Here is a 16,709-nt window from a genome sequence, read left to right as displayed (position 1 = left end):
TTACGGATGTAATCTGTGTAAAACGAGCGATGATGCAAAATGCGCTGTTTTATTTGTATTCTACTAATGCTTAGGTTTAGATTAGAGTGTTTCAAACTATTTGAATCAGCTTAATTTAATAATGAATGTGATACTTAATTATATTTAATCATGTATCTAACGGAAATAATTAACAGAAATCTTTGAGAAGGTTCACCATGATTGATGAGTAATCAATAGCTTCTTCTGATCATGAAAATTCAAGAAACTACCTTTGTCATATTATATAATTGATACTCATGTAAACTGGCTCTGAAAGAAAATTCTTCGTTTTAACCTTCAGATGTATTTGCTCCGATAACAATCAAGCAGTAGGCTACACCAAATTGGAGCAAATTCAATAAACACACTGAAAAACTTCTTTAGAATAATAATAATAAACCTACTTAATGTAATTAATACGTGAAAACAGATTTCAATAAGTTCTGTTTATTGTAATGTTCATTATTATATCGTTGTCAGCATGAAAGTCAAGAAGGTAGATTTTTATTTATGATAGATGTGTGCACAATATTTTGAATTCAGAATTATTAATGCATTTTTATTCATTATAATCACAATACAGAATCATTAAAATCATCTTATCTTTCTTCTCCATAATTTTTGGAAAATACAGCGTATATTATTTTCTAGATTTAGTAATGAAAGAAAATATTCAGTCAGTATGTAATAATCTTTGCTCGATATCTGAAAATGTAAGGAATCACATTCGTACTCTTATAAATAACTGTCAAATATATCTCGTGTTAAATAACTTAATAGGATTCCAAACATGGTGCCTCTAAAAGTCACAGAGAAATGAGAGAAATTTAAAAGAAGTGGTCAGTGTGTAATCCATTGTCTTGAAGTACAGCAATTAGAATTTAGATTAGGTCGACTGAGTTAATATTTGACATGGGAACAATGTTTAAAATATTCAGAGGTCAAGAACTTTAATCATCAGAAAGATGGTGGTAAATTAATTTAATTCATTATGACTACCTTGTAAATAGATGGTGAAGTGAAGCAGCGTTTATCGTTTCGAGCAGCAAAACCAAGGCAATGTTAAAGAGTCATTTCTAAACTAAATTCATTCCACTGATTTAGACACTACAACAGAAATGATTCCACTATATTCTCGGTTAATGAATACACAAGTGATTTATATTAATTTCAGTTTGGTGTCTTAACAAGTTGGAAGAGTTTTATGTCATGTATAATAATTAATCTGTCTCACTGATCATCTTCAACTAAATCACTTATTGTATAATGTAAGAGAAACAGTGATGTATAATCACTCGAATGCGAGAGCATATGCACAGACACATAGCATGTCACGTAAGCATAGATGCACACACACAGGGACACATACAAACATACAGAATCACACACATACACGTACACATCTACACGCATAGACATACATAGACTTAGATATATAAATAAATACTAATGCATTTATATACGCTCATACATGTATATACACGAAATATATTTATATATATGTATATATATATATATATATGTGTGTGTTTCTATGTATATTCTTTCAGAAATATATATGTAGAGATATTGTATGTGTTTATATATATATAAATATATATATAAATATATATATATATATATATATATATATATATATATATATATATATATATATATATATATATATATATATATATATATATATATATATATATATATAAATATATATATATATATATATATATATATATATTATATATATATATATATATATATATATATATATATATATATATATATATATATATATATATATATATATATATATATATATATATATATATATTTGAGGATATTATTGTTTATAATAATACCAATGGCTTAGCATGCGCAAAACAATAACCACATCAGTAAGAAATTATCAATTAACGATTAAGGGTACTAACAAGCCGTACCGGCATGCTAGATATAGCAGTCAAAATGACCAAATCACTAATTTTCACTTAAGCACAAAGGTGAAAACGGGCAGATGAATAGAAATTATGGATGCATAAGAACATGAGATGACAAGCAATAAGTGATTATCTTATGAACTCCAAAGGTTTCCGGTTGTTTCTGATGTCAGGCGCGCTGGACTCATTGTTGAATTACATTTGTGTATATATAAAGGGAAATGCACAAATCTACTTATTTTCCCCAGATAAATTGCACTTCATATTCAAGGATCTGATGAAGTTATAATGTGCTATTCAGGCACTCAACTATGAACCTTCTGCATCGTACAGTAGAAACACCCGCAAGCTAATGGAATTATTACCGCTCTATACTCGTTTACCACTTCGTTCTGAACAATACATATATTGAGTTCTACATCAGGTTATTAGTCTCAGATGTTAAATTTCAACAACAAATTTAGAAATAAATAGTTGTTAGTGGTGTTTAGGCTTAGATCAGTTATTACTGAGCACACGTTTCTATCAAAAGCGCTCTGGATATGACTACCACGTCTTTAAGGACTAAATCTAAAATGTTCTCTATGTTTTTGAAAGACATTTTAGTTGGCTTTGAGGTAGAATTGACGGATATGTCTGGCAGAACGATTAAGTAGAGCTACCTCGAAATCTTTTTGTTTTTGAATATACAGTTTACACACACACACACACACACACATACATACAGAAACACACAAACACAGACACACATGCATAAACATACTCACATATTCATACATGCCCACACACAAACACACATATACATATATATATATATATAAATTTATGTACAAATATGACCGGATGTACATCATTGACGATTTTCTTTCTCAGTCTTCCCTTCTTTGGACTTATCCTATATTTGTGATGAAGAGCTCCGCTTTCTTTTCTTTCCTTTCCTGGGCGTACAATAACACTGTACTTATTCCACGTCCTCAGATAAAATCCCAAGGCATTCAGGTTACTCAGAGTTTAAACCACCTCAGAGATTTTTTTAAAAATTGGATGGAATAACGTTTGGAAGCCTTACCTGTCCTTGTCCACAGTATCCCTTAAGACCTTAAGATTTTCAATGGCATTGCCCTTCATGGTCTCTAGAACATTCTTCATAAAGTTATCCGGGTCATAATCGATCTACAATAAACAATTCAACAATTAATAATCATTATTGATACAGCATGAAATACTATATGATCAACAATCACACTTTGAACATTTACATCATATCATGTCGACCCTTATCTCTATGTAACATTACCGTTCTCTCCAAAGCAGTAATTGTTTAGCCACTTCATAACATTTCACTAAACTCACGTTTAATATGCGCCAAATCACCATAGTCGTCAACTATGAACGGCAAACGTTTCTCATAATGTGTCATTAATTTTGGATTTATTACTTATCGTAACACTTGTAAATGGTAGCAAATCAGATTTTAATACTTTATTCAATATGTCGTGATTCATTCAACATTTACACGCTTCTCGGAAATATTAACGAACAGAAAGCACGCCTTTACTTTATAACGGCCAATGTACACGCAATAAACACATATACGCAAATGCGCACACTTATATGTATGTCTCTCTCTCACTTTCTCCCCGCCACTCTCTATATGCATGTATATATGTACGTACGTATGCATGTATGTATATATGTGTTCATGTATCCATGCACTAGAGATGGATCTCCGTCAGTTTCAAGTATGCGCGTTGCATTGTTCAATAAACTCATTGAATTAACGCCCAAACTGCCAAGTATTCCACAGATGCGCAAATGGTGTTCCCGAGTCGTATTAGTGAGATACAGTACGTGACCAGGCTCGACCTTTGAATTAACAGAGCAATCTATTTGACGGGTTTCCACGCGGTTTTCGTCCACCCATTTCCACCTCGGATGGCTTAGCGGTTTCGGGACAATGCTAAACGTCACTCTCCTAAGATCTCATGCCGCAAGAATAAATCCGGGATGCAGACCCCTTTCACCGTTCCACCATACTGCAGCCACACGCAGACATGCACACACCTATTAACACACACACATACCCACGCACATACGCTCGTACACACACACACCCTTACACACACGTACATACACACACACATGCACAAGCATATTCATTCATTCACCCCCACACACACATACAGACCACACATGCACAATCAAGAAATGTGGCTGGTACTCCCAGTAGCAGAAATATACTGTTGAATTCAAAAGTCCTCATGAATAGGTTACTAAACCTATAGACTTTTCCAATCAAGATGACTGTCTGCCACTTAGTACCTGAATACGTTGAGAGTAATTGCCATATTCTTGCTTGGAATCTCACAAGCAGCAAGGAGCGAGGATCCACTCTAAACTTTACAATTCACTTCTCATGACAGTCAAACATTATCAATAAACATCACTACATTGCTATATCGCCACATAAACTGCTAGAAATGGCAAACAATTCTCCTTCCAACCAGACCGTATCGCCTTTCAACTGGGATATTATTTAATGTAGTCTTGCATACACAATACGGGAACAAAGGCGGGAAGAGTGTAACTTCAATGGCTTCGATCATAAATCTGATTTGATCAAAAATAATTTGGGTAAAACAACAATCACAACTTCTAACACTTTTTGGAAGTTACTTTTATTTTTCTGCTTTGTTTTCTCGTTTTTTTTTTGTTGTTGTTTTTTTCGGCTTTGATACCAACCATTTATTCTCTTAGGTTTTCTGGTGCTGAACTTTGTTTTGCAACGTCTGAATAAATCCTCACCAAATACGTGGAAGTATACAGAGATAAGTAAACTAGTAAAATCGAGAGAACAACATCCAGCGAGTTATTGGCCATAACGTAATGTCTGGGACAGTCACACGTAATTTCATTTTGCTATTAGGAATCAGCAAAACATGAAGTGATGACGAATAATAAAACAACAAGAATTACAAGAAAACAATGGACGCAAACAATAATGGAAAGACAATAAGACAATCGAATGACATGATTACAATAGTTAAAACGGGTTGCAAATATACAATCGTACATGTGTGTGTGTGTGTGCGTGTGTGCATGTGTGTGTGTGTGTGCGCGTGTGCATGTGTGTGTGTGCGCGCGCACGTTTTCTGTTCTATATTAAAGGCAATTTAATATAAACTAAATATGCAATACTTTTTGTGGAGTACGTGTCCGGTAGACATTTAAATAAAGAGGGTTAGCAGTGATTTCGAAGTTTCGGCTGGCTTAAATTCATCTGGCTATAAGTGCATATATGTGTCTGTGTGTATGCTGTGTGTATGTGTGTGTATATTTATATATATATATACATACGTGTGTGTGTGTATAATATACATCTGTATACATATAACTATGTAGAATTTATGTATACATATATACACCCACACATGCACACACACACACATACACCCTCATATACACAGAGGTATAGTAATGCAAATAGGAAAAAATAGAACTCAAAGTATGAGTGTATCCATGTATGCATATATATATATACAAATGCGTGTGTGGCGTGTGTGTGAGTGTGTTTGTGTGTGTGTGGTGTGTGTGTGTGTGTGTGTGTGTGTGTGCGTGTCTGTCTGTGTGTGTGTGGATCAAAACAGTTTGATTCAAATTTGTTGGTACTCTTCACTTTCAAGCGCGATGCTAGTCGTCAGCCATTTTAAACTTGAAAGTAAATGGCTGAAGACTAGCATCGGTCTTGTCGTTGTCCTCGTACATATATATATATATATATATATATATATATATATATATATATATATATATATATATATATATATATATATATATATATATATATATATATATATATATATATATATATGTATATATGTATATTTATATATATATATATATATATATATATATATATATATATATATATATATATATATACATATATACATACATATATATTAGATTATCACTGTTATCATTATTATTATTATTTTTACTTTCAATCTGCATCTTTCTTACAGTCACTTACTGAGACACACCCGGTGTCCCAGGGCGAGTTAAGGATAAGAGATGTTACAGAATGACTGAAAGCTTGGGGAGTTGGTGAGGGGAGCTAATGAAATATCTTTTATCTTTACGTACCCCTTCAATTTGGCAACCACAAACAAGACACCACACGCATATACCTCACACTCCTCCGCTCAAAGAAAATACGATATTGTCTTCAAAAGTCCCACTGTGCAAAGAGTTTAGCTCATGAGAAACGTAGAGTCACTGAGGGGTTTTGAACCTTCCAGCCACCGAGCAAGAAATGGTTCTTCTAGAAACGAATTCATCTCTTTCATTATTTGATGTAGTCGTATCAAGTACAGTTTGATACAACACTTGTTTGTCAAGCACTCACAAATACGCGAAGAAAATAACCGAGAACAAATTGAATGAAGATTGGTAAAGAAAGACAGACAAAGTGATACATGCATACCGAAAGAGAGAGTTGAGAGGAGAAAAACAGAAAGGGACAGACAAAGAAAGAGAGAGAAAGGTAGAGAGAGGAGAGAGCTTTAATTTCTGTAATGGGTACATTAAATTAAACTTAACTGCAAATTTACGTTGCATTATATATGTGTGTATGTATATTATATATGTATATATATATATATATATATATATATATATATATATATATATATATATATATATATATATGTATATATATATATATATATATATATATATATATATATATATATATATATATATATAAAATATATATATAATAAATATATATATATTTATATACATTTGTATATGTATATATATATATATATATATATATATATATATATATGTGTGTATATATATATATATATATATATATATATATATATATATATATATATATATATATATATATATATATATATATATATATATATATATATATATATTACATTCAATGGTAAATATATCATTATATAGAATCGCAACTCTGTTACTAATTGTTTATCTTCATGCATATATATACAGAAATGAAGACATACACACACATTCACACACATACACACACACACATATTCTTGTATTTGTATGTCATAAATGAATCTGAATTTATATATGTATCTAGCTATCTTTGTGTCTATATATATATATCTATATTTGTTTACTCAATTTCATATATACATATGCATATATATTCGTGATTCATTTGTGTGTGTCAGTGAGTGGGTGTGTAGGTTCGAGAACATGTGCGTTTAACCAATTATATCTACAACAAACACAATCCATTTCGCTCTATTGCATTAATAATTTTGTATTTACAAAAAATAAATAAATAAATAAATAAAAACGTCTTTCATTAGAACCTGTTTGTTGTATTCTGTAGAAATATTGCAGAGAGTTTTTCTTATCAGACATGATTTTTCTACAATGAATAAGTTTCGTTTTTCTTTTCTTTTTTTTTTGCGTTATGGAACCAATCAGTTTATGGAACCAATCAGTATGGAAATATTGATTATTAATTTGTACAGATTCACACACCACCTGCGTCAATCACACTCATTACCATAAGAGTACTTTTGTGACATCTATATACCAGTTCTAAGAAAATATGCCACCTTAAAGGTATTTTCGCGAATCAGCTTCTTCTTGAGAAATAAATTCCATGATAAATTCCATACGTTTGGCTGAATATTTTGTCAATTTTTTTTCTTTAAATTACATTTGTCACAAAACTAACGGGTTTGTTCGATTCTAGTTTATATATATATATATATATATATATATATATATATATATATATATATATGATACAAAATATCAACAGACTTTAAATAAATATAAACTCTATGGTAGTTAATTAATAAACGATGTAATTTAAAATCATTAATTCTATAATTTATTTTTTTCGTTTTGATGTTCCAACGATATGTTATTATTTGTGGTTCCCTTAGCAATGAGCTTGTAACAAGAACAAACACTAAAATCAAAATTTAAAAAAATAGAAAAACACATTTCCTGAATGTCGGGGACGTTCAGAATCACTAATGTATTTTCGAACTTTGGAGTTTATGGCGTGTTGATTACCTTCTCGAGCAGTGTATGACCATTCCTTTGTCACCGGAACTGCTGTATAGCAGTGAAGAATGTACATAGGTCTCAAGGACCACCACTCTGCACAGCTGCCATTAAATTCCATACAAAGATCGGATCACGTGTTGCAACGTGTCTTTTAGATCTTAACAACGAAGCGACCTAACTCTCTGTCACTTTCTCTATCTCTAACAATTGAATATTGTCAATATTTGTGGCAAACTCTCAATTTCTTGATCAACTTAAATATCAGCCCTACTTATATTTTCATAATGAGACCTTTATAAAAGTTAGATCTTCTTTTCATATCACTGAGCCAGATTTTTTAAAACTCGATCTTTCTCCTTTCACGCGCCACTAGATTTATAAATAAGTGAGCTTTCTCTGGTCACCATGGGTTTCTCGTAGATGGATCTATACAAAAAGCTTCTCTCTTTTGTCACTAGTGAGCGAATTGTCATACCTAGATCTATATAAACTAAGGTGTCTTCTATGACAGTTGTTTTTTGATAGCCAGATTTGACTAAATTGAGCTTCTGTGTGTCATTGGGTGGGGAAGTGACCTTTTGATAGAAGGTTTTGCGAACACTATAAACAAATCTTTCGGACGTGCCAAGGACGATCGTTTATCCGATAAAATGTCCAACCTCACGGCTCTATCTAACTCATATACATTGGATCAGATTCGTTTCATGAATTCGTAAGTCGAGAGATCTTCCTCATTCTTACATTCTACCAGCATTTGTATAACCTGGAGTGCGGGTATAACATTGCAACGTTACTTTTTTTGACAAGAGATCCTTTTCCTTTTGATTTCAAAACACGGAAGACTTCTGTGCACAAATGATTAACAGCTTTGGCTACGAAATACCTTCTCACAAACAGGTATCATTCAGATATAGATTAAACACCTCCATACAAATATTTTGAATTTATTCACTGTTCATTTCGTCTTACTAGATTACCAGCTTCACTGGGTACTAGAGACGCTGCTCTTAACATACTGAGGAATTGACGAAAATTTCGCCGGTTTACAAAAAGGAATTGGATTTTACGCGCGAGAAAATCTCGATCCTTTAATCAAATAAAGGGCATCAGCGTCATAGATCTTTTGTCTACATACTTATATAAATATACGCATGCGTACGCGTGTATGGGTGTGCAAATGGAAATAAGTTGTTTGAATTAGTAGCATCAGATAGGATAAGCTGATTCAGTTTCCTAAACACCGGGTATAAATTAGTTGTTTACTCTCAAATAAAACAAAATCAACATCTATAACATAACCGAACTACCACTTCTACGTTCATACACGTATACATACATATATATATATATATATATATATATATATATATATATATATATATATATATATATATATATATATATATATATATATATATACATATATATATATATACATATATATATATATATATACATATATATTTATATATATATATATATATATACATATATATATATATATACATATATATATATATATATATATATATATATATATATATATATATATATATATATATATATATATACATATACATATGTGTATATATATATCTATGTATATATATATATACATAAATACATATATATATATATATATAAATACACCCACACATACACACATACACATGCACCTCACACACACACACACACACACACACACACACATATATATATATATATATATATATATATATATATATATATATATATATATATATATATGAAAACTATGTTTCTATGATGAAACATCATGGATTTAAGCATAGCCAGACTGATTCTATCACCAATGTGAGAAAATATTACTATTTCAACACTTTTTCTCTCCAATCAGCATCATGCTGTTTCACGAGATTTTATTTTTCCACTTTACTGCTTTTACTAATATTTTCTATCCAATCCTCTAATTTTACTACAAAACAGTATTACTTAAACTGCACCAATTTTAACAATTACTAACGCAACAGTACAATTACTATTACTAAGACATCATCACAATCTGTTCTTCCATTCTTTATACAACATCAAGTGTGTGTATTTTTATACTTCCTAGAATTACTATTTTAAGAAGTATGTGTGTGTGTTTGTATACTTAGACATACATATACATATATATGTATATATATTATTGTACACACATTCATATGGGTATATATATATATGTATGTGTGTGTGTGTGTGTGTGTGTGTATGTTTGTGTGTGTGTGTACACTCACACACACATACATGATATATGCTATATATATTTATGATATATATGTATATAACATATATGTATATAACATATATGTATATATCTGTGTGTGTGTGTGTGTCTGTGTGTATGTACTATGTGTGTGGAGGTGTTACATAAATGCATATATCAATTTATACTAAAACAAATTTACAATATGAAAGCGTTACTGAAACGTCTAGAACTGTCGTTGGCTTTTTCCTATTCTTATCTATAGAAAACTCACGCGAAAAAAAAAATTAAATTAAAGAAAAATATCTACAGCTGATTGCTAAGAATAAGAAGAAAGTTTAATGCAGCGTCATTGAACACGGGGTGTTTATGTACATTCAATTCTATTTTTTATGAATTTATTTTTATTACGTTTCTGTGTTGATTTATTTATTTGCAAGAAAGTATGTTATCTTCATCACTTAGTGAACATTTGCTACTTTCGAAGATTTCCCGATAACAGCGATGAAAAGGGAAGTGTGAAGCAGAATGAGAATGAGAAATAGGCAGAGAAACGAAGAAAGGAAGAGAATAATTGGAAAGAAGAGAAAGAAGGAGTATTTTAAAACATGGAAATATTATAAACACATGTAGCAATAACAATAAAACAAATGAAAAATATTGCATGAAGGATGGGGAATGAAAAAATACTAGGATGACAGAAACATTTTAAAAGTTGAAAAAAAAAGGGAATGATAATAGATAGATAGATAGATAGATAGGTAGGTAGGTAGGTAGGTAGGTAGGTAGGTAGGTAGGTAGGTAGGTAGGTAGGTAGGTAGGTAGGTAGGTAGGTAGTCTGATGCACAGGTATATTTATATTATAGAAATAAATATATATATACAGTGTATGTGTGTAAAGTTAAATATATATATATATATATATATATATATATCATGTATATATATATATATATATATATATATATATATATATATATATATACAGAGAGAGAGAGAGAGAGAGAGAGAGAGAGAGACAGACAGACATACAGACAGACAGACAGACAGACAGACAGAGCAAGGGAGAGGGAGAATCAGACAGACACACACACACACACACACACACACACACATACATATATGTAATAGACATATACGCGTTGAGACAGAGTAAGAGAGATAGAAAAACACACAGACAAGCAAAAGGAGAGAGAGAGAGAGAGAGAGAGAGAGAGAGAGAGAGAGAGAGAGAACAGTGAAAGAAATGAATAAAATGATTAGATGAAGAATGAAAGAAAATGGAAAGAAAGATCGAACGAATGATTAAATGAAATAAGCTAATTTTACAGAAAGAACAGAAAAGAGTAAAAAATGCTAGTCTTGTGAAAATGATGATGAAGAGGAGGAGAAGCGAATGAATAAAATATGAGAGTGGGGGGGGGAGAATATATAGACGGGAAGGAGAGAAAATCATGCAGACGAAATATGTAAACAATATGTATTCGATATGAAATAGACAGGTGAAAGGAAAGATGGAAGGAATTGAGAACGAAAAACTAAGGAATTAGGAAGAAAGAAGCAACGCGTGCATGTAAGTGAACGTATACAAATATAGATAACTAAAGAAAAGAGAGTGACAAAGAGAGAGAGAGAGAGAGAGAGAGAGAGAGGGTCAGAGAGAGAGGGAGAGAGAGAGAGAGAAAGAATAGGCATGGAGCAGTGTGTGATATGTATGTGTAGGGTGAAGGGTGAGGGGGTTGTATTTGCCCCAGTACACACATGCACACATACGCAAGCACACATGCACACACACTCATGTGCAGCCAGACAGACAGACAGAGGCAATAGGAGAGAAATATCTACCTTTTTATTCAAGTATAACATACAACACTATAAACATGCACACATACACACACAAGCACGCATACACACACACACAAACTAGTACACATCCACTTACATACAAACATACATACACACACAGATACACATGCAAAAATTAGGGGGGGGGGGTTCTACGTGAATCTATGAACTGCACACGGTGCGTAGATACGAAGGTGAATGTATGTGAACTGAAGAAAAGTTCAGTTAGTGCACATGTGGATTGATAAGAAATAAAGAAAAAAAGGATAAGAGAAATAAAAGAGAAAACCATCAGAGAGGAAACGCGCGATATGAACGCGTTGGCTTGAAGGGAACAGATGTCCTTAGGTAGCTTCCTTTATGCCAACACTCAAATACGCTCATCCACTCGTGTGTGTGTGTGTGTGTGTGTGTGTGTGTGTTTATAGTGCTTCTTTCATATATTCATGTACGAATGTATGCACGTATGCATATATATGTATACATATATATATATATATATATATATATATATATATATATATATATATATATATATATATATATATATATATATATATATATATATATATATATATATATATATATATATATATATATATATATATATATACCTGTAAGATAGATAGATAGATAGATAGATAGATAGATAGATAGATAGATAGATAGATAGATAGATCAGTTAAGATAAGAATATCATCAAATGATCAGTGAAATCCACAATAATAGAACAACTTCATGTGAAAAGCAGAATCTAAACAATAAATTAGATGTTTTTCTTGTTTTCGTTGTGACAAATTCTCCAACCGGTTGAAATTTTCAGATGTTACAAGAAAGTCTGAGGATCTGAAAAGATTAACACGTTAGGAAATATGTGAGGTGAGTAGGCAGCACTAAAAATATATATACGGTCGATTCTGTTAGTTGTAATACATCTTATATGCAAGACCTTCATAAATATGTAAAATTTGTATTCTAAATTGCGTTTGAATTCGTAAAGTAAAAACTAAAGACAAAACTGCAGCAGTGATAGCAATTTAAATTTGGAATAGGAAAATAAAGACAAAGCAGTTAGTAGTAGTTGTCTTGTGTAAAGTTAACACTGATAACAAACGACATGTTCCGATCATGTTAAATGTCATCTGCACAGCATTTTCACCTTAGTTGCTTATATTTATTAACTATGAGACGCAGAGGTAAATGGAGGTCATATAATAACGTCTCGCATGTAATAGAATGAGCTCACTTTGACAAACCGAGATTATTCATGGATTCTGAAGGCAAATACTCGCTCTCTTTCGAATCTCAGTACAGCATACAGGGGACATAAGTCTACTACTATGTGATACAAATGTGATGCTTCTCAGGATAGTTATAAGTAATTTGGATTGTAGAGTAGATATACTACAGTGGGTGTGTGTGTATGTGTAGTTGATACAAACTTCTGATGACAATCAAAGTAGCTGAAACCTAGATTCAGAGATTCCACCACCCGTGCGAGACGCTCTTCGTCTGTTCCTAATACTTCTGTGCTTTTTGTCTCCATACGTCTACACGAAGTATTCTCTAGTGGCGAATACTGAAATTTTAAGCTTTCTACAGTAAATCAACATTGATATACAGATTAATAATCTGAACTAACTCTGATTCCGTCGTTGATAACGAATATATATATATGGACCACTGAAATCTACAGGTCCTTTTCACTCTCTCTGTTTATTTTCTCTATTCCTTTCTGTTGAAGAGCATAGGCTCGAAACATAAAAGACTGTTTCATATTTCCGACCGTTAGACTAATACACCGGCTTGTTGTTCACACACCTGTCTTTGCCTTTTGTTTTCCTACAAATCTCAACTATATATATATATATATATATATATATATATATATATATATATATATATATATATATATATATTTATATATATATATCCTTTCTACTAAAGCTAAAGGCACACGGCCTGAAATTTTGGGTGACGGGGTTGTCGATTAGATCGACCCCAGTGATCTTTTCTTTCATTTATTTCAATCATTGAAATGCGGCCATACTGAAGCACTTTATATATATATGTAGTCGATCAAATCAGCCCTAGTATTTATCGTCTAAAAATATTTGTAAATTACTTTATTATTCTCTTTTTCTACATTATGGAATTCTAAACAAACCAAGAGGTTGTGAAACGGTGGGAGAAACCGATAGAAATATAAGCTTGAAAACGCATACGAAGGGCTTCTCCACAGTTTCCGTCTTTCAGTCGAGTGTCATAGTAGAAAAAATTCTTGCCGAAGGAGCCGCACAGTGGAACTGAACCCAAAACCTCGTGATTGCGACGCAAACTTTTTAACCACACAACCATGGCTACCCCTGTGCAAAATAAAATTTTCAAAAATATTTTCAATTGTTCAAAATCTCTCTATTTCTTACGTTGTTTCTTAACAAGAAACATTTCTTTCGCCTTCGCATTTCCAAAGAATAAGCATAAAGGTAATGTTCGAATATGACCAAGGAAAGAGAAAATGCGATTGTTATTGAGGAAGAGCCTGTGGCGTAGTATCAAGAAAAAACGAAAAAATATTAAACAATTAAGAAAAATTTTAAATAGAGAAATATAAAGAATAAGAGCAGAAAGTAACTTTACTATTCAGTTACGTCTTTTGGTCAAATGTCGACCTTTAAGTGAGATTCTATCGTGACTGTAGTAGCTTCACTTAGGTTGACATCAATAGGATATTTTTTGCTAATCTTTTTTTTTTTCTTATGAATCTCATTTATATATGATAGTTTTACCCTCCTTAATGGAAAATGTTCGTGCCTGTCTTTAAAGGCAAAGAACAGATCAGTAAATACATACATTAATAAATAAATAATCCGGCACATATATATATATATATATATATATATATATATATATATATACCTATGCAGGGATTATATATAAGTGTATATATATATTTACACACACATATGCAGGGATTAAACATAGGTATATATATATATATGTGTGTGTGTGTGTATCTGTGTGTATGTGTGTATGTGTGTGTACGTGCGTTTTAGTGTGTCTGTGTCTGTGTGTGTGAGTGTGTGTGTGTATGGTATTTAACGTAAAAAGCTCCAAGATGCTATGAGACAATTTGAGAAAATAATGTATGCTAACAAAATCCAAACCACGCATCTTGTGGTAGTTCTGTCGATGATATTTAAGAGCGAATATGGCTCCAGTCGCTTAAACGAAAAATAGAAACTAATTTTTAAGCTAGCAGTATTGTTTTTACTGTTGTTGCTGCTATCATTGTTGTTGTTGTTGTTGTTACTGCTGTTGTTGTCATCAACATTCTTCTTCTTCTTCTTCTTCTTCTTCTTCTTCTTATTATTATTATTATTATTATTATTATTATTATTATTATTATTATTATTATTATTATTATTATTATTATTACTATAGATGTGGCACAGTATACAATATCGCGAGTATGCTGATTGAAGATACTGTGTCTACCGTGGGTTTGTACTATTTCAAAAGTCGCAACAGGGATCTTAGACAGACAGTTCTTTACCTAATATGCGTGCAGTTCCAAGGAATGCCGACTTTTGCAATACTCATAGATTAGTAGGGTATATCTAAAGTAGTAGTAGTAGTAGTAGTAGTAGTAGTAGTAGTAGTAGTAGTAGTAGTAGTAGTAGTAGTAGTAGTAGTAGTAGGCACAAATATGTTTTTTCCGATGGCGATGTTGTCGCTTTATATGTGGACTTTCTTAAACTTAGCCTTAAAATGGTGAACCTTACTGCTGCCACAGTGTTTAGTTGAAAGAAACTATGCCTTTTTTAATGCTTAAATTAGGAAACAAACCACATAATGAAATATGGCAGCTACACCGAACGTAACATATTATTTTATCTGTATAAATGCGAACATGGCTGCTTCGTGCGGTTGCAATATGAAGACCTTTGCAATTCTCTCCTTCCAAACAATAAGTGTCCAAATCATTTGCTCTCAAACTGCATATAACTAATCAAAGCATTGTAGCCAACAGGTTGGATCTAAACTTTTCAAGATTTAATTCGCATCAGAACAACTTGCATTTATTTGATTCGTCTGTTGTCTTTTTTTTTTCTATTTGTTTCTGATATATTTTCTTTAGCTTCGTGTATTTAGAAATCGTAGAAGTACAAAAGTGAATAAAGAAAATAATTATATGGAAGGGGAAAGTGCTGGAATGATTTCCAGAAAATAAGAGAATCACAGGATTATAAATAAATAAACAAATACTGCTAATTTACTTAGGAATTATTTTCAACATAAGAGTTTGTAAGCCGATTTCTCTACTACAAAATTAGGTAATTGCAAATTACACACACACACACACACACACACACACATACAGATGGTAAGAACGTGTTAAACAGGAACGAAGAAAGTTACTATAGATAGATAGATAGATAGATAGATAGATAGATAGATAGATAGATAGATAGATAGCTAAGCAGTTGTATGAACTTGTATATAGTAACATGTTTAACTCAGTATGCTAAATAATGTTGCATGTTTTTTAAGAAAATTTATAGCTTTGTCTTTAACTTTTTCCATTTTGATGACACCAT

At 31.6% G+C, this 16,709-nt stretch overlaps 1 protein-coding gene across 1 annotated transcript in view; it reads right to left on the bottom strand.

Annotated features, from left to right (window-relative positions):
• The window catches only part of LOC106884467 (neprilysin-1), a 292,527-nt gene that overhangs the window by 42,505 nt on the left and 233,313 nt on the right, over positions 1 to 16,709 (bottom strand). The window contains exon 13 of the mRNA XM_089361264.1: positions 3,025 to 3,128. Coding sequence (XP_089217390.1) covers positions 3,025 to 3,128 — 104 coding nt within the window. The remainder of the gene's footprint in view (positions 1 to 3,024; positions 3,129 to 16,709) is intronic.

This window comes from Octopus bimaculoides, chromosome 12 (assembly GCF_046866305.1).
Source record: "Octopus bimaculoides isolate indiv1 chromosome 12, ASM4686630v1, whole genome shotgun sequence".
Taxonomy (NCBI): domain Eukaryota; kingdom Metazoa; phylum Mollusca; class Cephalopoda; order Octopoda; family Octopodidae; genus Octopus; species Octopus bimaculoides.
This window is presented reverse-complemented; position numbering and strand designations above follow the sequence as displayed.